At 42.4% G+C, this 23,335-nt stretch overlaps 1 protein-coding gene across 3 annotated transcripts in view; it reads left to right on the plus strand.

Annotated features, from left to right (window-relative positions):
* The window catches only part of nosip (nitric oxide synthase interacting protein), a 53,241-nt gene extending 33,396 nt beyond the window's left edge, over window positions 1-19,845 (plus strand). For all 3 annotated transcript variants that reach the window (XM_066708848.1, XM_066708847.1, XM_066708846.1), the window contains 4 exons: window positions 8,096-8,220; window positions 9,379-9,566; window positions 16,735-16,843; window positions 19,508-19,845. In XM_066708848.1, the coding sequence (XP_066564945.1) occupies window positions 8,096-8,220; window positions 9,379-9,566; window positions 16,735-16,843; window positions 19,508-19,579 (494 nt within the window). In that variant the 3' untranslated portion in view covers window positions 19,580-19,845. The remainder of the gene's footprint in view (window positions 1-8,095; window positions 8,221-9,378; window positions 9,567-16,734; window positions 16,844-19,507) is intronic.
* The last annotated feature ends 3,490 nt before the right edge of the window (window positions 19,846-23,335 follow it).

A 23,335-nucleotide genomic window follows, 5' to 3' on the forward strand; every position in this document is an offset into this window, starting at 1 on the left:
CAGAAAGCCATTTAAGAGTGTTTGAAAAGATTGCGAAAATCCTGCCGGAGAAAGGACCGCATCGGACTGCAATACAATGTGCCCTGACGAAATACATTGCATTTTTTGTATTAAATACCCCCTACCTTGAAATATTCGTCCTGGATTTAAATTAAATGCCCCGATGTCTTGTAAATTATCTCAAAATTATTTAAATGTCACGGTTTTTAGCTTCCCCCCTGTGTACACTATCTTAAAATTATTAAAATGTTTAAAACAGGCAATTTTTTATGTGATCAATCGCATGAAGAATCGTATATTTTAATTATATTTGTATTCCCTCGTTATCGCTATAACTATATGTTACCGACTGCAGAAATACAAACCCTACAACCTTACAAAACTTAGCGATTAATACAACTGATCCATTCATTACGGTGTCAAAGGTGTTTTTTTTTAAAGAATCCCATTCACCATGAAAGCTTATGCCCTGCGATGTTATTGATGTGACTCTTTAATTTGCACATTGATAAAGCTGCGGGTATACAGAGAAAACATGCTGACACTGAATTTGTGGGACAACTGTTTAGTAAGTTATGGATCCCAGAGTGCTGTAGCCATATTTATATACACATGTATGAGTTCTGCTTAAGAAACTGGCTGTGACTGTCATACTGTATATTTCATGATATATTGATATGTATTGACTACACTGGACAGATTTAAACCCAGCGCACTGTATTTCATAATGCAACGCAAGTTCATTCTCCCACAGATAAATAATAAGTGCGAATATGTAGGATACTTAAATTTAAGCTATATTGTCAATGTCAATGGATCATGATACAGGGAGAAGCAACACGGTTATTTACGATGCGCTGGTAAACAAAATAAGATGAAATTTTAAGTGATTTGTTTTATATATTGTTTAAATGTGTCCCGGTTTCTACTTTTGAATATCTTGTATAACTTATACTATAAGACTGTGTTAGATATCGCAAAACCAAGTGTATTGCACTGTAATGTTAGCAATATTTCAGCCTCCAGTTTAAAACACTAAATCCCAGAATGCCGAGCGTCCCAGACTGCGGTTTGACCTTTCGTGTCTCAGTCTCTTCCTAGGGCAGCTGTACCTCACGGCAATTGAGTGGAAACGCTGCCGGGTATAGTTTAGGTACACAGATACGACCGTGGAAACGGGATATAAAAGCGACATGTCTATAAGAAACAACAAAAATTCAGATGTAGTACTGAGGGTATTATTATTTATAGGTGTATTTTGAATCCAGAATTATAAAAAGGTGGAAAAAAACTACATTAATTCATACAATAATCCGTACTAGTGTTTTCTATGTTCGAAAGTCGCAGACATTCACAATTCTGTAATCGTGTAATGTGCGCACCACTATGATAAGATGACCGATTACAAGAAATAATGTCATGTAATACGAGCGGTACAGCGATTGTGGGATTTTGAAAGTCGTTTAATGTGAATCTGCCATTAGGCAAAGATATTTATAAACAAAAAACAAGGTTTATTTTATTATTTTTACTACTTGCGCTCTCTAATAAGTGCATTGTTGTGCTGTCTAGCAACCGGGAAAATGCAACAATGATTTGGGACCATCATCATAGCCTTCATTAATAAGCAAAATTTCCCATCAAACCATAATGGCATTAACAGCACCCCAGATTGTCCAACAGTTTATTGATTTCCCCACCACCAGCGCAAATATCCCCAAAACAAGCCACATTCATAATCAATAGGCTAGCCTATAGTCATTGAGGGTTTTACATTACACCAATTCTATATCCGACGCCACAAAATGAAACAAAATGGCTTTTAAGCACCAAATACGTCACTTTTTTTCATCCCCGCCGCCATCTTGGATTTTCTTTACCTAGCGTCATTAAAACGACTTTTTAAAACTTAATAAAAGTAAAAATACCACTGTATATAGCATAGTACAAGAACCTTGTCTGACGTTTGCATCGTATAGTTGATATGTTGTTATCGATTTGTATGATCTACACCCCAAAACATTGTCAAATGGTGCGAATCCAGCGTTTGGCGAAAAACGGCACCGAAACGCAGCTCCGCGCAGCCGCTTCTAATGTTCGCAGCAGAGCGGACACGCTGACGGCGCCGAGCCGCGGCTGTGCCGTTTGCGCATCTTATCATGACCACACATTTGTAAGCGTGAGACAATGCAAATGTCATAGGACTTCAAAATGGATTCATAGTGTTGTTAGTATTGCAACAAAATACTGATGTATACAATACAATGAAAATAAATGCATGTATGTATTTATCATCAACTTATTTGGTCATATTTGTGTCCTGTTAAAACTGATTATCTATTTCCAGAAGAATTGCAATATGTTTGCAGCACATTTGAAATTGATATTGTAAAAGTATTATAATATACAGTTATTTCTTGTTCTGTGAGAAAACATGTGAAAATAAAGAATAGGCTATATAAAATAAAGTTTTTGTAAGCACAAGTCTGGTAATGAAAGTTTGTTGATTTCAAAACCACATTTTATTTTCAACAACAATGCGTCATCAAAGGTTTATTATGTTTCGTGCATATTATTATTATTATTATTATTATTATTATTATTATTATTATTATTATTACTATTATTATTAATCAAATTGGCGACGGTAAAAAAAACAATGTGACAGCGGGGGGGTTGCGACGGGATCGGCGTAAATACGTACCGGAACACAGACACTCAAAACCCGAGATCCGGCACGATCCAGCACAAATTAAGCACTGGGGATCCCCCAAAACTGGTGCCGGTTCTAAATTCGGAGGTGCCCGATCCGAATCTGGCTTGTTCCGGCACAAATTAAGCCCTTCCAGTTTGTACCTCCATCCATTTATTTTGGAAACCGATTATCCATGTGGGCCGTGAAGCCGGGCATAGGGCGCAATGCAGGAATACAGCCAGGACGGGACGCCAGTCCATCGCTGGACACACACACACACACACACACAGGGCAATTTAGCAGCCAATTAACCTAACCTGCATGTGTTTGGACGGTGGGAGGAAACCCACGCAGACACGGGGAGAGCATGCAAACTCCACACAGACAGACACCCGAGCCAAGATTCAAACCCAGGACCCCTGGAGCTGTGAGGCAAATTCCCAAATCTATACGGCACCATTTCACTATTTTACGTCGCTATATATATTCTAAATATACAAACCCGGATGATAAGATTTGTAATAAGAAAAATATATACTGCATTTGAGAAATCATTTTATGTGAAGCACATGTAAGCAAATAATATGAGCTTTTCCAGACTATACAGATTCATACTTAATCGCATAGGGATGGGGGAGCAGAGTTGCAACCTGATCGGGTGCTTTTCAGCCTCTGTCCTGCGCCAATTTGGAAAGCCTTGTTTTTTTGGGTTTTTTTTGTATGCAAATGCAAAAAAGCGATTTGCTTTTACGATTTCTACTATCATAAGAGCATAAGAAAGTGTCCAATCGAGAGGAGGCCATTCGCCCCATCGTTCTCGTTTGGTGTCCATTAATAACTAAGTGATCCAAGGATCCTATCCAGTCTATTTTTAAATGTTCCCAAATGTTCATCTTCAGCCACATCGCTGGGGAGTTTGTTCAGATTGTGACTCCTCTCTGTGTGAAGAAGTGTCTCCTGTTTTCTGTCTTTAATGCCTTGAAGCCCAATTTTCATATAATATTACCAAAAATAAAATAAAAGCTTTCATTTATATAATGTGATCCGAGTATTATTAGGCTGTTGTTCATGTGGATTTTATTAGAATGTAACAGCCAGCTAATGTTTATTGCATTAGAAACAATGACTTAATGTTATAGTGCCACACAAAACCTTATTTTATATGTACAGCATTAAATATGGTCTGTTAAATAAATAAAACGTAATGTACAGTACTGTGAATGAAAATGTAACGCCCCTGTACTGGATATTATTAATTTACACCACAGTATATTTTCATAAAACTACAGCCGCTTTACTGGATGATTTGTAATTTCATTTTCAAAACTTACTGTCCCACACACATGTATGCACATCTGACAGACTTCAGCAAAACAGTTGCGAGCAAGCACTTAGCAATACAATGCACTACACTCATACTGCAAAATAATCATTAAAAACGGCATTGTAATTAATGAATTACTGTATAGAAACAAAACAATCCCAAACCAATAACATATTTAATACATGTATACAGCAATAAACTCCATACAATACACTTCACCTTGCAGACTGCATGTTCTACGTTACTTGTTTCGGATTTTGTTTTAGACTTTAGCTCTTCATGTTCGCCATGTTAATACAGTGCTGCAAATAAGAGCAAACAAGTTCTACTGTAGTTGGCTGATTTACTTCAAAATGCATTAAATGTGACGAAGTCCTATTGAAATGAATAACCTGAGAGCAGTTTTTAAACCCGTATCTTTGAGAACAACGTACGTGTGCAATTAATCTTAAAGTGGGGCGGGTGTAGTTTTATAGTGATGTTTGAATATTGTATTATATTCTAATACTCAGTCATAGTTATGTGTCAGTGAAATGCAGGTACACTCAGCAGCGCACTCTGAGACAGGGGTGAACGCCTGCCCAGGCTTGAGCCCTTCTATGAAGGGAGGAGCCGAAAATTACGGTGCCGCCCTCTTTGCTGTGTGGAGGCGCTGCTGCAGGGATGAAAACTGAGAGGGAACGTTCGACCAATAAAAGTGTCTGAAATAGCAAATCGGTGTAAATCCTTTAATGAAAGGAAATTCCTATGTATAATCAAAGGATAGTGTTCAATTCAAGATGTTTTATATAGGCTGTATTTTATGATTGTGATTATGAATGTGAAATTAATCTAGCATTTTAATTATATTTTTAACATCTTAATGTCCTAGTAATTAAGGAATGAGGGGGAAACACATTGTCTCAAATTATAAACAAAAAAAAAAGGCTGACTTAGCTTAGCATATTCTTATACTTGTATTTTCCCTTCTGCTTGTCTATACAGTGCATCCGGAAAGTATTCATAGTGCTTCACTTTTTCCACATTTTGTTATGTTACAGCCTTATTCCAAAAAGGATTACATTCATTATTTTCCTCAAAATTCTACGAACAATACCCCATAATGACAACGTGAAAGAAGTTTGTTTGAAATCTTTGCAAATTTATTAAAAAACAAAAAAAGCACATGTACATAAGTATTCACAGCCTTTGCCATGACACTCAAAATTGAGCTCAGGTGCATCCTGTTTCCACTGATCATGCTTGAGATGTTTCTACAACTTGATTGGAGTCCACCTGTGGTAAATTCAGTTGATTGGATATGATTTGGAAAGGCATACATCTGTCTATATAAGGTCCCATAGTTAACAGTGCATGTCAGAGCACAAACCAAGCTATGAAGTCCAAGGAATTGTCTGTAGACCTCCGAGACAGGATTGTATCAAGGCACAGATCTGGGGAAGGGTACAGAAACATTTCTGCAGCATTGAAGGTCCCAATGAGCATATTGGCCTCCATCATCCATTAAATGGAAGAAGTTTGGATCCTTTTCCTTGAGCTGGCCGCCCGGCCAAACTGAGCGATCAGGGGAGAAGGGCCTTAGTCAGGGACGTGACCAAGAACCTGATGGTCACTCTGACAGAGCTTCAGCGTGTCTCTGTGGAAAGAGGAGAACCTTCCAGAAGAACAACCATCTCTTTTTGAATATATGTTCAATATTCTGCAACAATGACGCTGCTGCCTGCTTTCTCTTCCGTCTCTCCTGCTCTTTTCACCCCATACTCACTATCCAGCTGGATGTTGTTGGCTTCACAGATTTTGCTATGAGTGCATAACATCAGTTGCTGCGCATGTAATACTCCTGTAAAGGATGATATTAATGAATACAAAAAACGGACTTAAATTCTGGACCTTTGGCAGTGAGGGGGTGGGTCTTTCGAACTACCCCCCCCCCCCCCGTCTATGGGCACGCATAAGCATTTGGTTCACAAACCAGTGGAAATGCAGGCCCATTCATAAAAAGTTTAGCTGGTTCCCAGGCTGAGCACCAGCTCTGGCACAATGTCAGTGGGAAATCACTACCATTCTGCCAGGTAGATGAGTGGCTGCAGGAGAGGCATGACCTGCAGGATGTATAGAGGAGTTTGAACAGGGCAGAAAGGTAGTATAGCTGATCGCAAGTGTGGGAGGACACTGTAGCCAGAGTTGACTGTTTTTACAGTTTACTCATCATTTTAGTGTTTTTGCTGCAAGGTTATCACACCAACTTCTTTGTCTGACCATTGTCTAGTGACATGTACCTGTGTAATTCCGACCGCTAAGAATAAAAGCTCTCATTGGCATTTTAACAACAAGTGCATTAATAAGTCAATGAGGTCCCCTGAGACTGAGATTGTGGGGATCCAGCGCATTCTGGACTCCACTGGAAACAGGTTGCTGATTGATGCTTTCAAAGACAAAAAGGCCACGCTGGCTGTCAAGTTTCAGGGGGCTCTGGTCACGGCAAGGTTTCTGTGTATGTCTCATAGTGATGCCCCCACCCAGTATTTTTTCAACCTGAAGACGATGCGGTGCCAGAGCCGGCTGATCCGCTGCCTGCGCTCGGCTCTCGGACTTCACCAGACTTTCCTCGGCCAAAGTGAACTGGTCCGAGCACAGCGTTGCTCCTGGGGGAGTGGTGTGGGGGGTAGGGAGGCCCCCAGGGAGGAATTACAATGTTGCAGAGGTGGCCTCAAGTACTTGGTGGTGCACCTGGGGGCTCAGGCCGCAGAGAAGAGGAACTGGGAGGGGGTGCTGTAGGGGCTGCGGTGGAGGCTGGGGCGTTGGCACTGGCTGCTCCCTCGGCTGTCTTCCAGGGGTCAGGCTCTCATCATTAACAACTTGATGGTACCGACACTGGCACCGGCTGGCCTACCTGGATCCACCACGGGGGCTGCTATCTATCCTGCAGGGGGAGTTGTTGGGCTTCTTCTGGACTGTGTCGCACTGGCTGCGACAGGGGGTGCTATATCCTGTAGAAGCTGCTGTACGGCCTGAGCCTCCTGTCCTGGAAGCTGCTGGCATGCGTCCTGCTCTGTCATGTGGGGAAGCTGTAGGTGTACAGGGCAAGGTTCCTGATGGACATTAGCGGACTGTATTGTACTGTACTGTACTGTACTGTACAGCTCCCTCACCCTGCACTGGCTGCCCCAGATCCCCATCGTCCTTAACTCCACTCTGGACATTGAGCTGACCTGCTCTCCAGGGGTGACTGACCAGCTGCTCAGGGCCGTGGTGTACCAGCTGCATCATCTGCTGCCTGAGGGGCTATGTGGCTGGCGGATTGTGGAGGGCCTTCCAGGGAAGCAGAGTGTGCGCTCTGTGTGCTGGATGGGCATTCTGTTGACACAGGCCCATGCCGCCCTGCCCTCTGAAGGGAAGTTACTGTTGAGGGAATGTTTCCTCCAGCGCCAGTATGCGAGTATGGTACAGTGTGTATTGGCCACTGTTGAGTAAGAGAGCTGGGGATGTTCAGTGGAGAGTGCTCCATGCCATCATTTCCATCAACTTCTTCATTTCGCTTATTAACCCTGTACAGTCAGACAGGTGCCCATTTTGTGAGGCGAGGGAGATTCACTGTGTATCATTGTTTTTTATATTGCACCCGCCTAAAGCCTCTCCTGAGTGCAGTAAGTAGAGTTTCTAATGGTCTTAAACGGTTTAACTATTCTGTTTTTATATAAGGTGTGCAGGGTGGTAAGGAGCTGCGTGGGAGATGGCAGCTGTCTAATTTCACCCTGGGGCAAGCTAAAATGGCCATTTACAAGACTAGGAAAACAAAAGTTACTACCAACATGGAGCAGAATCTTGTGATACTGTTTTGATTTTATTAAGGCCAGGTTTTTAATCGACTATAGGTTCTATATAGTTAATAAAGACCTTGATGCTTTTCATTGACTGTGGTGCATAGATGAAGCACTATGTCCCTCAGGGAGGGAGAACTCTTTAAGATTCTACATTTTTTAGTTCTCATGGTTGTTTGCATTTGATTGTTTCAAGTTTTCCTTCAGGTTTTTTTCAATGAAGTGTTTTGTAAAACTCTCCGTCTCTGTCTTTAGGTGAGGGTGGTGCTCAGTGCTCCAGTGAGGTGGACAGTAAGGCCGGCCCGAGCTCTGCCCCGCTGCCTAGTTTCTGGATCCCCTCTCTCACCCCAGAGGCCAAGCCCACCACCATCAAGAAACCAGTAAGAGCCTCTCCCAGTCGGAGAACAACACTACGAGTGATACAGCCTGATGCGGAGAATACTTTCCTGTCTGTTTTATTATTTCTGCTTTACATGATTGTAAACAGCATAATAAATACACGTTTTTGTTAAGAGATATTAGGAAGAGCTAAACGTGTATAGACAGCATTGTATTCAGACAAGCATGTTCCCATAAGAATACGTTTCCATGTGCAACAATAACTACATTTTTGCTATTTAGTATTATTATCATCATCATTTGTGATAGTATATATGTATTTTAAATGGCACAACGTGACTCCCTTAACTTATTACTCTTTCTGCAGATTTGTAACCGCAAACAGTACTTGTTGCTGTATTATTTATAATTTACTTACCAGACGTCTTTAACCAGGGCAAGTTACATTTGAAAGAAAATACGTTTCATGATTAATCATTCAGCTACAATACAGCAGGTTATAATTTAACTAAAGTGTGCACATTTCAGTCATGACGTTTATGGACTTATGGACGCATTTATTAAACCAGTCCTTAATGTTTTACAGGGAAACCCAGATCTGCTGTATTTATTTATTCATTAATTTAACATTAAATGGACACATTAACTGAATCGTGTTCGCCTTCCTACTGATTGTCTCTGCGAATTGTCCCTGCACACCATTCACAAAACGACAGCCTGAAACACCGGCCAGCTGTTCATAAAATATTAATAACATCGGCTGCTACGATCCGATTTATTATCCTTCAGTTTATTTTTAACTAGTCAGGGCACTGCACCGGTCCTGTGTTAATACACTCAGATATTAACTGTAAGCAGTCGTTGTTTCTGTACATGGATTTCACTCCATGCTGCTAATAAAACTAATTTATTTGTGATCCAACACGACACTTGAGATTATATCTTCCGACATAATGTAGCTGATCTCTTCCCTGTCTGCACACACCTCCGCTTCTGAAAGCGAATCATTTCCTCAGTGGGCGGGACGGAGGCTTACGGACATGTCTAGCACCAGATAGTTAACCATACACAAAACATGGACACGTCCGGATGCTTAGCCAGTGGAAACGCCCATTTAACTTTTTCTCATCCGAATTAATATAAAAAAAAATATTTTTTTGGCAAGACAAGTTTACACAAGTGTTGCATCTCTCTCCCAGGCCAAAACAGTGTTGTGTCCGATGTCTGGCAGACCTCTGAAGCTCAGTGACCTAGTTTCTGTCCGCTTCACCCCGCTGAACGCCTCGCTGAACCGCGTCGGCCTGCTGACACGCCAGGACAGATACGTGTGCGCGGTGACTCGTGACACACTTGGCAACTCTGTCCCCTGCGCCGTCCTGCGTCCATCGTAAGTTTCTCTCTCTCTTTGAGTGCATGCTGGGACTGAGTGGGTGGAAGTTTGCGTGTTTTGGCGGTGGGAGAAGTGGTTGAGTGTAAGAATATAAGATCGGCGTCCCGGATGAGTGGAGCCATCGTGCTGTTTTTTGCCGAAACAGACATGGAAAATAAGATTGTAGAGCAGACACGTTTACTCTGGTGCTGCCGCTGGCCCAGCCGGTACTACGGGTTATTGTGCCCCCGTTCGTGCGGAACGAGCTGCTGCACAGAGCTCTCCTGGTTCGGGCAGCTGATGTCGCCCATAATAATAATAATAATAATAATAATAATAATAATAATAATAATAATAATTATTTTTATTTCTTGGCAGATGCCCTTATGCAGGGCGACTTACAACATAAGTGCAAAAATAGTTAAGTAAAAGGCATCAATCATTACAAGAATCGTTATTAAGAACTGCCTGGAGCAGAGAGAGCAAGGTGCCCCAGGGCAGAGGAGGCAGACCACAGAGACTTTGCAGGGTGATACAGGGGAACAGCAGACTGAGGGAGGAGTGGTGGTTCCGATGAGCTTGCAGGAAGCAGGATCGAGTGCCGCGGGAGACCGGCATGGGGCAAGTGATAATCTACAGGGCAGCTCACCAGGAGTGTGGCTGGGCTAGCCGATTGACCCTGCAGGAAGGAGTGGACAGGTAGAGGGTGCAGTAGTGTAGGGGAGTGACAGTCTGGTGGCTGGTGTGGTGGAGGGAGACGCGGTGCAGAGCGACAGGGCTGAACGGGAGCACTGCTATAGAGGGAGGACCCCTGGCTGACGCAGGGGAGCACCCTGCCACTGTGTGGGGTCTGATGGACTGGCTGGTAACTGCGAATCAAGGATCGGAAGACACGGCTTTTAAAGTGCCCAAAAAGGAGAGCGAAATGAAGCAGTGAGGTGGTTCTTACTAAGCAGAGCAAGAAGCAGGTGGAGTCTGGCAGTGACGTGGCGGGGGAGACGGATGCGGACTTAACTGGAGCAAAAGCAGTGCACTGCTGGTAGGGTATTAGCGAGGAGGGTGTCCAAGCCTCCCCAGTGGACTGGAGTGCACAGAAGGAGGTTTCAGGTACCTCGGGGTTCATCTGTGTGGCCCAGGCAGCTTAACCCCGAGCCAACCCCCTGCAGCTGGACCTGCCTCTGTTCCTCACCGACTGCAGCAGCCTGGATTTGAGGCCTGGCACCTGATGCAGGCAGAGAGGACCTGGGGGGACCGGTCCTTACACCGGCTTCTGGAAGAGCCCCTGCTGCACAACCCCCATCTGTGTATAGCCTGTGATGGCCTGCCTGCCTGGATGACTGCTAAAGCCATTACACAACTGCATCATCTGTTAGACAGGGATCATCGGGGTTGTTGTAGTGCGGACAGTTTGACCACAGTGCTGGGTCTGCGATCCCGGTGCTGTGCCACTAGGATACTGTTGGTGGTGTGCACGGCATTGCCAGTGGAGGAGTTTGCTGCTGTAGCAGTTGTTTGAGGGGACAGTGTTCCCGGACCCTCGTGACCCCTTCCCCATACAGCTGGTGAGCCCTGCTTTTAAACAGGGTCCCTCTCGTGGGCCCAGGCCTCGTGCTCAGGCCAGGTCAAGGCCCTGCATCAGGATATTTTGAGACTGCTGCCTGACACGCCCTGGAGAGCGAGGCTGTGGGGGGAGGGGAGGCCTGCCTGCAGCCACCGTTAGACAAGCGGGCAGGGGATCTACAGTGGCTCCTGTTGCACACCATCCTGGCCATTAATTATTTTATTTCAATTCTGAACCTGTGGGTGATGTCGCTCTGCCCTTTCTGTGCGCTGTGCGAAACTGTCCATTGTCTGTTGGTACAGAGCAGGTTGGTGCGGAGACTGGAGAGAGGTTTCCGACCAGTGCTGCGGGGGAGAGCGTTGCAGCAGCAGCACAAGCAGGAATGGAGTGGAGATTGGTGTGCTTGAGCCTGAGACTCTGAGAGACGGTACTGGGAGGAGTGATGGTGTGGTAAAAAAGTACAGTGAAGTCTTTTTGGGATGTGGACATGGATGTGGAAGGCGGTTCGGTTGGTTGGGATGATGTTTTAAAATACCAAAACCGAAAAGATTGGCAAAACAGGCAGGAGGGAAACCAAAATGGCAAGATGAGGTGCCTAGACTCCGAGTATGGAGAAGGACAAGAGCACTACTGCTGTGATGGGGCAGGGCAATTCGCTGGAGCGTTTTCACTTCCAGAGCTGCGCGGGACGACACGTCTGCGTCCGATAGTGAGTGAGACTTTCGGCTCTCTGACTCCTCTTTTGTGTCTGGCTCATCCGTGGGTCAGGATTTTTTGGGTGGTTACAGCGCTGATCGTATCAGGGAGTTTTTGGAGCACACTAAGGGGAAGAGGAGCTTGGTGGTGGAGGAGTTTTTCCCTGACATTGATTTGTTTTTGTTCAGTCCAGGCCCTGATGAAAAAAAAAAAGCACAGGCAATTTAGCATTCACGGACAAGGAGAGGTGGCGGCTGAAAACGGTTGTTGGTAAACTCAGACACGCAACATGATTGTTCAACTCTTGTCTTTTTATTTTCTTTGTCTTTTAGTTTGGTATTTCTGTGTATTTCCTTTCATTTTTTTGACTGAATAGTTTTAGAATTGGGAGTCTTAATATTAGCACAACAGAGCTGTATTGTCTGATTTGATTGCACTGAAACACTTGGACGTGTTTTTTTTTTTTTTTTTTTTACAGGAGATGCACAGCACTGTAGATAATGCCAGTGTGGCAAAATGAGTGGAAAGGTGAGCCACAGGTCCTCTGTCAGTGGGGCGCTGGCTGTGTGTTTTGGTGTTGGGTTCGCACCCCTGTCTTATTCTGTGGAGGAGGTGGTTGCTGGACTACTCAAAGTAAAGGCCACCATTGAAAACATTTATTTTGTTTTTACTATGAGCTGACTGATGGGAGGGATATAGGGCTGTTTTTCTTGGTATTCTGAATGACATTTAGTTTTCGGATCATTTAGTTTTGGGTGGGAATTTTAACTGCACTGCTGATAAGATGGATGGAAATCATATAGAACCTCACACATTATCAGGCAGGATATTAAGAAGATCCATGGAGAAATATGATTTACAGGATGTGTGGAGGAGTTTTTATCAGGAGGGGTGATGCTCTCTTTTGGTTGTCTGGATCGGTTTTACTGTTTTAAGCACTTTTTTTGGTTGTTTTAAATCCTGTTTTAAATCCTGTTTTATAACTCCTGTTGTTTTTACTGATTGTTTAGTTGTGTGTGTTTTTATCCCTGCAGTCAAAGCTAAGAGTGCATACTGGCATTTAATACTCTTTTATTGGAGGACTCCCATTTTAGGAACTTTTTTTTTTTTTGGCAAAAGTGGGGGGGCATAAAAGGGGGATTTTGTTTCTCTCCCACAGTGGTCGGATGTGGGGAAACTGCAGATCAGACAGTTTTGCCAGCAGTATACTCTGAATGTCACCCACAACAGCAACCGGTCTGTGAGAGACATGGAGAACTTCAGACTTCTCTGGAGACACCAGCAGACGGAGAGCAGATTGAGGCTGTCAAAACAAAAAAGCATAATTGGCAGACCTGCTGGCAGCAGGGCACAGGGAGCACTAGTGAGGTTGCGGTTCCTGAGTGCATCTCATATGGATGCCCCCACCAAGTACTTCTTCGGTCAGAAGAAGTAGCGTGGCCACAGTAAGCAGGAGCTGCTGGGGCCAGGGGAGATATGGAAGAGGACTGTGGAGGCACTGCTGTTGTACCCTTGAGCAAGGTACTTTACCTAGATTGCTCCAGTAAATAGCCCCAGCTACAGTGAAGGAAAAAAGTATTTGATCCCCTGCTGATTTTGTACATTTGCCCACTGACAAAGAAATGATCAGTCTATAATTTTAATGGTAGGTGTATTTTAACAATGAGAGACAGAATAACAACAAAAAAATCCAGAAAAACACATTTCAAAAAAGTTATAAATTGATTTGCATGTTAATGAGTGAAATAAGTATTTGATCCCCTATCAATCAGCAAGATTTCTGGCTCCCAGGTGTCTTTTATACAGGTAACGAGCTCAGATTAGGAGCACTCTCTTAAAGGGAGTGCTCCTAATCTCAGCTCGTTACCTGTATAAAAGACACCTGTCCACAGAAGTAATCAATCAATCAGATTCCAAACTCTCCACCATGGCCAAGACCAAAGAGCTGTCCAAGAATGTCAGGGACAAGATTGTAGACCTACACAAGGCTGGAATGGGCTACAAGACCATCGCCAAGCAGCTTGGTGAGAAGGTGACAACAGTTGGTGCGATTATTCGCAAATGGAAGAAACACAAAATAACTGTCAGTCTCCCTCGGTCTTGGGCTCCATGCAAGATCTCACCTCGTGGAGTTTCAATGATTATGAGAACGGTGAGGAATCATCCCAGAACTACACAGGAGGATCTTGTTAATGATCTCAAGGCAGCTGGGACCATAGTCACCAAGAAAACAATTGGTAACACACTACGCCGTGAAGGACTGAAATCCTGCAGTGCCCCCTGCTCAAGAAAACACATGTACAGGCCCGTCTGAAGTTTGCCAATGAATATCTGAATGATTCAGAGGAGAACTGGGTGAAAGTGTTGTGGTCAGATGAGACCAAAATCGAGCTCTTTGGCATCAACTCAACTCGCCGTGTTTAGAGGAGGAGGAATGACCCCAAGAACACCTTCCCACCGTCAAACATGGAGGTGGAAACATTATGCTTTGGGGGTGTTTTTCTGCTAAGGGGACAGGACAACTGCACCGCATCAAAGGGACGATGGACAAATCTTGGGTGAGAACCTCCTTCCCTCAGCCAGAGCATTGAAAATGGGTCTTGGATGGGTATTCCAGCATGACAATGACCCAAAACAACAGCCAAGGCAACAAAGGAGTGGCTCAAGAAGAAGCACATTAAGGTCCTGGAGTGGCCTAGCCAGTCTCCAGACCTTAATCCCATAGAAAATCTGTGGAGGGAGCTGAAGGTTCGAGTTGCCAAACGTCAGCCTCGAAACCTTAATGACTTGGAGAGGATCTGAAAGGGGAGTGGGGCAAAATCCCTCCTGAGATGTGTGCAAACCTGGTGGCCAACTACAAGAAACGTCTGACCTCTGTGATTGCCAACAAGGGTTTTGCTACCGAGTACTAAGTCGAAGGGGTCAATACTTATTTCCCTCATTAACATGCAAATCATTTTATAACTTTTTTGAAATGCATTTTTCTGGATTTTTTTGTTGATATTCTGTCTCTCACTGCTAAAATACACCTACCATTAAAATTGTAGACTGATCATTTCTTTGTCAGTGGGCAAACGTACAAAATCAGCAGGGGATCAAATACTTTTTTCCCTCACTGTATTTAAATGGGTAAAATTTAAAAATAATGTGATATAATGTAACAATTGTAAGACACCCTGGATAAGGGTGTCTGCTAAGAAATATAGTAATAATAATAATAGATGGTCTCCCAGTGGAGTTTTATAAGGGGTTCTGGCCTGTGCTGGGTGAGGACTTGCGGTCTGTGCTGCAGGAGAGTCGTCATTACGCTCCTCCCAAAGGGGACCTGTGTGACATCAAGAACTGGTGCCCTGTCGCTTTGCTTGTGTGCTGTTTTACAAGCTGTAGTCGAAAGCTCTGGCCACCAGACTGTGGGAGGTGATGGGGAGCCGTCAAGCACTTGCACCAGTCGTACTGGTCATCATCATCTTTGAAGATGTTTTTCTTATTCGGGATGTTTAGGTGTGCTGGAGGGGGTGCAAGGGAGGCTGGGCCGCTGGCACTGGCTGCTCCCTCTGTTGTCCTACAGGGGGAAGACACGGTTTATCAATAACCTGGTGGCTTCGGCGCTGTGGCACCGCCTGATGTGTGTGCCGCCTCCTCCAGTACTGCTGGCCGAGCTACAAAAGGCAGTGCTGGATTTCTTTTGGGACAAGCTGCACTGGCTGAGGCAGTGTGTGCTGTACCTGCCCCAGGAGGAGGGAGGACAGGGTCTGGTTCATATCAGAAGCAGGGTTTCGGTTTTTCAACTGCAGTCCCATCAGCAGTTGCTATATGGTCCTGATGGCTTGGCCTGGAAACCGCTGGTCTGCACACTGCTGCAGCGAGCCAGAGGCCTGCACCTGGACCTCCCTCTGTTCCTGCTGGACAGTGGCCACCTGACCCTCACAGCACTGTGCCCCTTCTACTGTATTCAGATGAAGGCCTGGCAGCTGCTGATAGAGCAGAAGGGGCCCCCTCCCTGCACTGGCTTCTGCAGGAGCCTCTGGTTTAGAACCCCCCGCCTGGACATCACCCACATCCTCCACAGCTTCCCTGCCTGCATCACCCAGCTATGCCACCTGCAGGATGTTCCGGAGCGGTGCTGGAAGGGGGCATATAGCTTGGCTGCAGCACTGGGCCTGTGCTCCCTGCACTGTGTTGAGAGGCTGCTGGCACACTTCCGCTCTGTGCTACTTGAACAAGATACAGTCCTACTGGGAGAACTGTTTGAGGGGTGTGAGTTCCCGGATGCACAGGACCCTTTCCCCACTCTGCTGGTCACCCCCAACATCACAGTGACTGCCACCCCAGGGTCCCTGCTCTCCCAGGGGTGCCTGGGGGCCATGTCTTTTGACTCGGTGACGAGTAAGGGCCTGTTCAGACCTTGTGTTACGTCCTGGCACCAGGCCCGCCCTACTCTGCACTCCCCTGCAGTGGAGGGTGCTGCACACCATCGTTGCAGTTAATTCTTTTGTGTCACTTCTTAATCCCAGTGTTGGTGATGAATGTCCCTTCTGCCAGTGGGAAACCGTTTTTCATTGTTTTATTTAGTGTCTGCATCTTTTTACCGTTTTAGCTGGGTTTGTTTTTAAACAAAATAATAAAAGGGGGGAAAAATAAGTATATATTTCTTACTTGAGATAGAGGATTATTGATGTTTTTTTTTTCTTAACTGCTAATAAACTGTAGTTAAAAGTGAGTGTATTAACCTCATCTCTCACTCTCTCTCTCTCTCCCCTACTTCATTTTGCACTGCCTTCCTCCCATCTACTTCCCAATCACCCTGTCCTTCCCTCCCTCTTTCTCCAAAACCATATATATACTCATGCGCCCTCCTCTCTGTCTCCCCCCCTGCCCCATGTCTCGCTCTGCTCTCTCCCCATTCCTTTTCCTCTCCATCTCTCTCAGGGGCTCAGTGGTGACTATGGAGTGTGTGGAGAGGTTAATTCGTAAAGACATGACTGACCCAGAGACTGGGGCCAAACTCAGAGAGACGGACATCATCCCACTGCAAAGGGTAAGGCACAGCACAGTGCAGTGCAATACAGTACAGCAGTGGTTCCCAAACATTCTGGGTGGTGCCCACCCAAGACATTTGGGTCACAGCTCACGCCCCTCTCCCCCTCCCCCATGTCCCACACATTTATATTTATCATTGTAATCTCTCTATGCATGAACGTATTCTTACTCCATCTAGTACGGATGAACCTGAATCAACATAGTTACAGAAGTTCTCTTTCAGTAATGCTCTCTTTCCATTTTATACAATTTTACTAGTTATTTTATATATATATATATACATACATACATACATACATACATACATACAGTGAGGGGAAAAAAAGTATTTGATCCCCTGCTGATTTTGTACGTTTGCACACTGAGAAAGAAATGATCAGTCTATAATTTTAATAGTAGGTGTATTTTAACAGTGAGAGAAAGAATAACAACAATAAAATCCAGAAAAACGCTCAAGTCGCCCTGGATAAGCACTTCTGCCAAGAAATAAATAAATAAATAATGAATATTCTAGGTTCATACTATTATTATTTTTATTTTTTATTTTTATTAGCAGATTTGTAATTTGTAAATTTACAACATATACGAGTAATGCAAAGTGCAATAATACAGTGCAGTTCAAGGCATAATATATTTTACAGATTTAGAATTTACACAAGTGTATACGAGATATACAGTCAACATGTTTATAAGATCTTGCATCCATGAAGGCATGATTTTTATATTTGAACCATTTCAGAATGCGGAGGTGGGGGAGGGTGGGGGGTTGTAAATGCGGGGAGGTATAAAAAACATTTTTCACATCAGAGAATGCTTCACATTGTTAGAAAGCAGAGAGTCTCAGCTTTCATGGGATACCAAACACAACACAACAGTGAAGAGTACACATGGGATTAAAGAGAAGCACACAGATACCAGGATGCCAGAGGGGTTAAATTTTGTTAAACAAAATTATTCCATGATTTCTTTATCTCCAATTGTTTCTTTGTACACTGAGACCTTACCCTGCATACGTTTGAATAAAAACTGGAAAAATGCAGGTGTTCTATAACTTTTGAAAATGCGGTGTAACAGTGTAACTTATTTACTGTGTATGTTAAAAGTATTGCAGTAGCCAAAACATGATGTAGGATTTGCAATAATTTTATAAATATTGTGTATAGTTTCAGTTTTATCCAGCATTGTCTGAGAGGTGCATCGTTTTCATTAGATATTTCATTGTGATCTGAGCATGTTTGTAATTTGTTTTTGCTTTGTCAACATCTTTAGCAAATATTTGTTATAATTGCTTTATTTTAGTTACTACTGTTCATTTTGAAAAGCAATTTTAATGTACTTTTTAGTAAAAATGCGCTTCCATAACATAATATATGGTAATCTTCAGTCATGACAAGAATAAACAGTAACCAAAACCATGGATACTCAAATGCAACACAGCTTTCAAACAGACTTTCTATTGGTTTAGAAGGTTTTAGTAAAACACATTTTTATTGGTTTTAGAAGCCCTGTGTTTCTCAATGGTTGCGTTTTTGTTACACCACGGTGTTCATTAGTGTGTCCACAGTGCCGCTGTGCATGAGACTCACAACAGATTTGGAAGCTTACTGCGGAAAACTTAAATACCATAACTGTTAAAATATATATGTGACTGTTAAACCAAATAAACACGTTTTTTTTTTTTGTGTCTAAAGTCTAACAAAGGATTTTATAGTAATTTGAAAGAATATTTAGCCAACAGTTTGATAATTTATTGGTACATTATTGGAGGCTGTTGGGCCCTATTCTTTTCATTTAGACCCATAATCAAATGTCTAAAACTTGTTCATGGATGCATTTAACACTAGAAGCGCCGACATAGAAAAATTTAGCCTACCTAGTATAAACACCAAAACCGGTCAAATAGACCATTAAATGTTATTATTATTTTTTGATTATTATTATAAATGCTATCCCTATGCAGTAATATACAGTATAGTACAGTGCAGTATAATGCAGTTCAATATAATACAGTTCAGTATGATGTAGTGCAGTATAATGCAGTACAGGCACTTTTGTCCATTCCTGTGTTACTTTGCTTTGTTTATTCCTTTATATATGTCATCTGTGTGTTTGATTTTATTCATACTTCATGCATTTAAATATAAATCGCTGTACTTTTACTTTAGTGATTTATACATGAATTGTATTCCCTTCCTTCGATCCTGTATTTTCTTGGGGTAGTGAGTGTTGCCCTTCCGTACCTAATGGTTTATTTATATGTCGGTTTACTTTATTTTAGTTCATTTAAACTGTTAAAGGTTTATTCATTTATTAAATTTTTAAATTTTGTTGTATGTTTATCACTATGTAAAGCACTCTGTGGCTTTACATATATAACAAAATGATTGATTTATAATGGCCGTGCTTTCAGTGCTGCTCTGACCCCCACCTCTGCTTCCAGCCCTGGAGACCCCATCATCACAGCCCAGCATGTGTGGCACAGCCTGTATTCTTTCCCTTTCCTGTGTATTCACTCACTCCCTATTCACTTAATTAAATCATTCATTTCCTCATTTATCTATTGATTTAATTGATTTTTTTTTTTAATGTTCTGTTATCCATTTCTTAATTTTGTTCATTAATTTCTTCTCCCCCCCCCACGCCCTCTCTCTCTCTCCCTCAGGGAGGTACAGGGTTCTCCGGCTCAGGTGTTCAGCTCAAGGCTAAAGAATCCAGACCAGTCATGCAAGTCTGACACCCACAGAGACACAAAATATAACTTTCCTCCATCTCTCTCTGTTTTTAAACTTTATTTTATAGCTGCAGTCTGTTGTTCTCCCTCTCTACCTTTGTCTCCCCACCTTGTCTTACTATCTCCCTCTACTCTCCTCAGTGCCCAGTGTATTCCTGTACAGTCTGCTGTCTTTTGCCCCCTTCCTTTGAACTGTTCAAAAGGTCACATTATTTTGTATTTTCACTTTGCTTTAAATAAACCGATGAGATCCTTGAGAAAAACTGAAAGTGGTGTTCTTGTGTGTTTGTTTTAACTTTGTAGCTGTTCTCTCTTTAATTCTCACCCTAACCCTGACCCTAACCCTAACTAATACGATGTACGAAACTGCCGCCTGAGCTGAGCCCTAGTGGAAACACCCTGGACTGGCATGGCCATGCTGAGGTGCAGCTAAACGTGGCTTGTGGAAACTGGGTATTACAGATCTCTTCTGGGTTTCGCATTTCATACAGTTCTAAACAAAAGATGCATAATGTCCAATCAGCAGAGGGCAGTGTCCCGGATGCGCACATGGATTGGCCCAGACCTAGCCCCTCTACGTCCTCTTCCTCCTTTGGAGGGTTGGGTTGCCGAGCAGCAGGGGTGATGTCACTGTTTCTGGGATGTGCAAAGGACTGTAGGAGGAGAGAGTTGTTCCATGTGTTTTGCATGTGGAACCAGACAGAGAGAAAAGTGGATGTGCAGGGGAGGGGAGAGAGAGTCAAAACTGTACAACAATATTTTACATATACTGTTGAAATAAATAAATAAATATAATTTGAATATTTTTGCAGAGCTGTTATGTATTTCATTGTATTTAAATTTCTGACAAGACCTCATGTCTTTCAATATGATGTACTTAGATGTTTAGGAAGCTTTTGATAAGGTTCTGCACCAAAGACTGATCTTAAAATTGGAAGCTGTAGGTATTCATGGAAATGTGATTAGATGGATTATGAACTGGCTGATGTATAGGTAACGGAGGGTGTCAATAAGAGTTGCTTCAAACTGGAGTGAGGTTGTTAGTGGAGTTCCACAGGGTTCAGTATTAGGGCCTGTTCTTTTTCTAATCTATATTAATGATCTGGACTCTGGGATAGTTAGCAAACTTGTCAAATTTACAGATGATACTAAAATAGGTGGATCAGCACCACAGATTATTCAAAGGGACTTGGATAATATTCAGCTGTGGACTGACACCTGGCAGATGAAATTCAATGTGGACAAGTGCAAGGTATTACATGCAGGTAACAAAACTGTCCACTATCATTACACTATGTGAATAGCACTAGAACAAGTAACTCATAAGAAAGACCTAGGACTTTATGTGGACTCCTCACTTTCTTCATCCAAATAATGTGGGGAAGCAAAAAAAATACTAGGGTAAATTGTCAACAGTGTAGGCAAGTGAAGTAATGTTAAGACTGTACAATGCACTTGTTCGACCTCATCTGGAATACTGTATACATTTCTGGGATCCACACTTCAAGAAAGAAATCACTGCTCTAGTGGCAGTTCAGAGGAGAGCAACCACACTAATTCCAGGTTTGAAGGGAATGTCATACTCGGAGAGGGAACTGAACATTTTCACTCTGGAACAGAGAAGATTATGTGGGGATTCAATTGCTCAAAATTATGAAAGGTATTGACCACGTCAATCCACAGGAGCTTTTTCAGACCGGCAGGGACACACAGACCCGGGGATACAAATGGAAATTATGTTTGAAGGCATTCAAGACAGAAAACAGGAGACACTTCTTCACGTAGAGAGCTGTTACAATCTGGAACAAACTCCCAATGTGGTTGAAGCTGACAATTTGGGAACATTCAAAAATAGACTGAATGTGATCCTTGGATCACTTACTTATTAAGGGATACTAAACAAGCATGATGGGTCGAATGTGTCAAACACACACAAGATCCTTGAGGGAAAAACTTCAGATATGAGAACCTTTACATTTGTATTGGCCATTTACATTACATAATCCACAAATTACATGGGACAGGTTTCTCCGTATCCCATATTTATCACATGGCAAGGCATTCAAAGCTCATCATGGATTCCAGTCATTAAGAACCCATAGTCAGTCAGGACGCTGCCTGCAAGGACACTGAAACTCTCCAGCACTTCAGTGAGAGAGAGATGGCCATCCTGTAGAGAGAGGGGGAGGGAGAAAAGGAGATGGAGTGAAAGAGAGAGAGAACTGTCTTGTAGAGACAGACAATAGTACTTTACTGAGAGAGTGAGTTAATTGCCTTTATCATTAAAGTTAGTTATATTAATAAGTACTTTCCATTGGACTAGGACTTTAAACTGGAGTGTGGCTTGTTTACCTAATAAGGAATACATAATTGATTAATAAAGTTCTATTGTGATCCCCATACATATAACCCACAACAGTCATATCCTCTGAAAACAAGACTGGGTTGATGCACAAGTTACCACAATGCCTTCCAAATACAATTGGAGGTAATAGCCTGGCAGGGAAACAATGGATTAAAACCTAATGGTTCTTCCAACAGAAGCAGAGGCTGTGAGATTTTAAGTGCTGAAAAAATAAAGCAGTGGCTGTGAGATTTTAAGTGCTGAAAAAATAAAACAGCGGCTGCAAGATTTGGAAGTGCTGAAAAAATAAAGCAGCTGCTGCAGCATTTTCAGAAGCAATTACGGAAAGGGAGGGTACATTGTAAAATATATATGACTTATGTCATTGGACAGCAAACAAGTCACGTCGGCCAAGCCTGCTTCTCCAGAAGAGTCAACAGAATTTGAGAAAGGGGCGCCAACTGCGCAGTGCATGAAGTATTCATATTAATATTTTTGTGATCTTCTAATCTCTATCCACTTTGTGGTGACATATTAATAGTGTTATAGGGCTGTCCTAAAGTGTATCATAAATGAATGAAAGCTTATGGTAACACTAATTTACCTAAACATATTTTCTTATACAATTACAGTACTCAGCTTATATGTAAACTCTAAGAAGTGAAGGTTCTAATAAACACCTTTTTGGGTTCCCAGGGTTGATACTGTGGAGGAACCCTTAAGGTTCTTATTAGAACCTTTTACCAAGGTTCCTCGCAAACAAGGATCCTTAAAGAACCTTAAATGTATGTTAAATCAATTGCGATCATGATGAAAAAGGGTTGTTAAATGATCCCTTGTGTTTACCAAGGACCTTGCGGTTCTTAAATTAACCCTTTAACTCACGAAGAACCCAAAGGTTCTAAATAGAACCGCTGAAGAACCTTCAATTTTTAGAATGAGTATGTACTCAGTTGGTGTTTTTTCTGTTATAGTTATTAATTCACTGTAGAAGCTTTATTTGAAAGATTTTACATTTAAAAAGTAAAGTAGTCCTGATCCAATGTAAATTACACTGTCTGGTTATGCATAAAAAGGGCAGGCTAATTTGAGAGCAATTCCAAAACATAGAATAACACTCATTAATAATAATAATAATAATAATAATAATAATAAAATATGTTGATGTTGATATATATTAAAGATACTTTTCTTACAATTGTGTAAAATAAAATAAATAAATTATATATATTTTTATTTTTTTTGCTTTATAATGTATATTGTGCAGGCGAATTTTTAATTGGTGTATTTGAAGTAGCCAATACAACAAAGGTTAAGGTTCCCAACAGGTTTTGTACAAAACACTACAGACAGGACATGGTTTTAAAGTTAAAGCTAAGCAGAAAAGTACATTCAGTATAAAACACATGTAGAAT

This window comes from Amia ocellicauda, chromosome 7, assembly GCF_036373705.1.
Source record: "Amia ocellicauda isolate fAmiCal2 chromosome 7, fAmiCal2.hap1, whole genome shotgun sequence".
Taxonomy (NCBI): domain Eukaryota; kingdom Metazoa; phylum Chordata; class Actinopteri; order Amiiformes; family Amiidae; genus Amia; species Amia ocellicauda.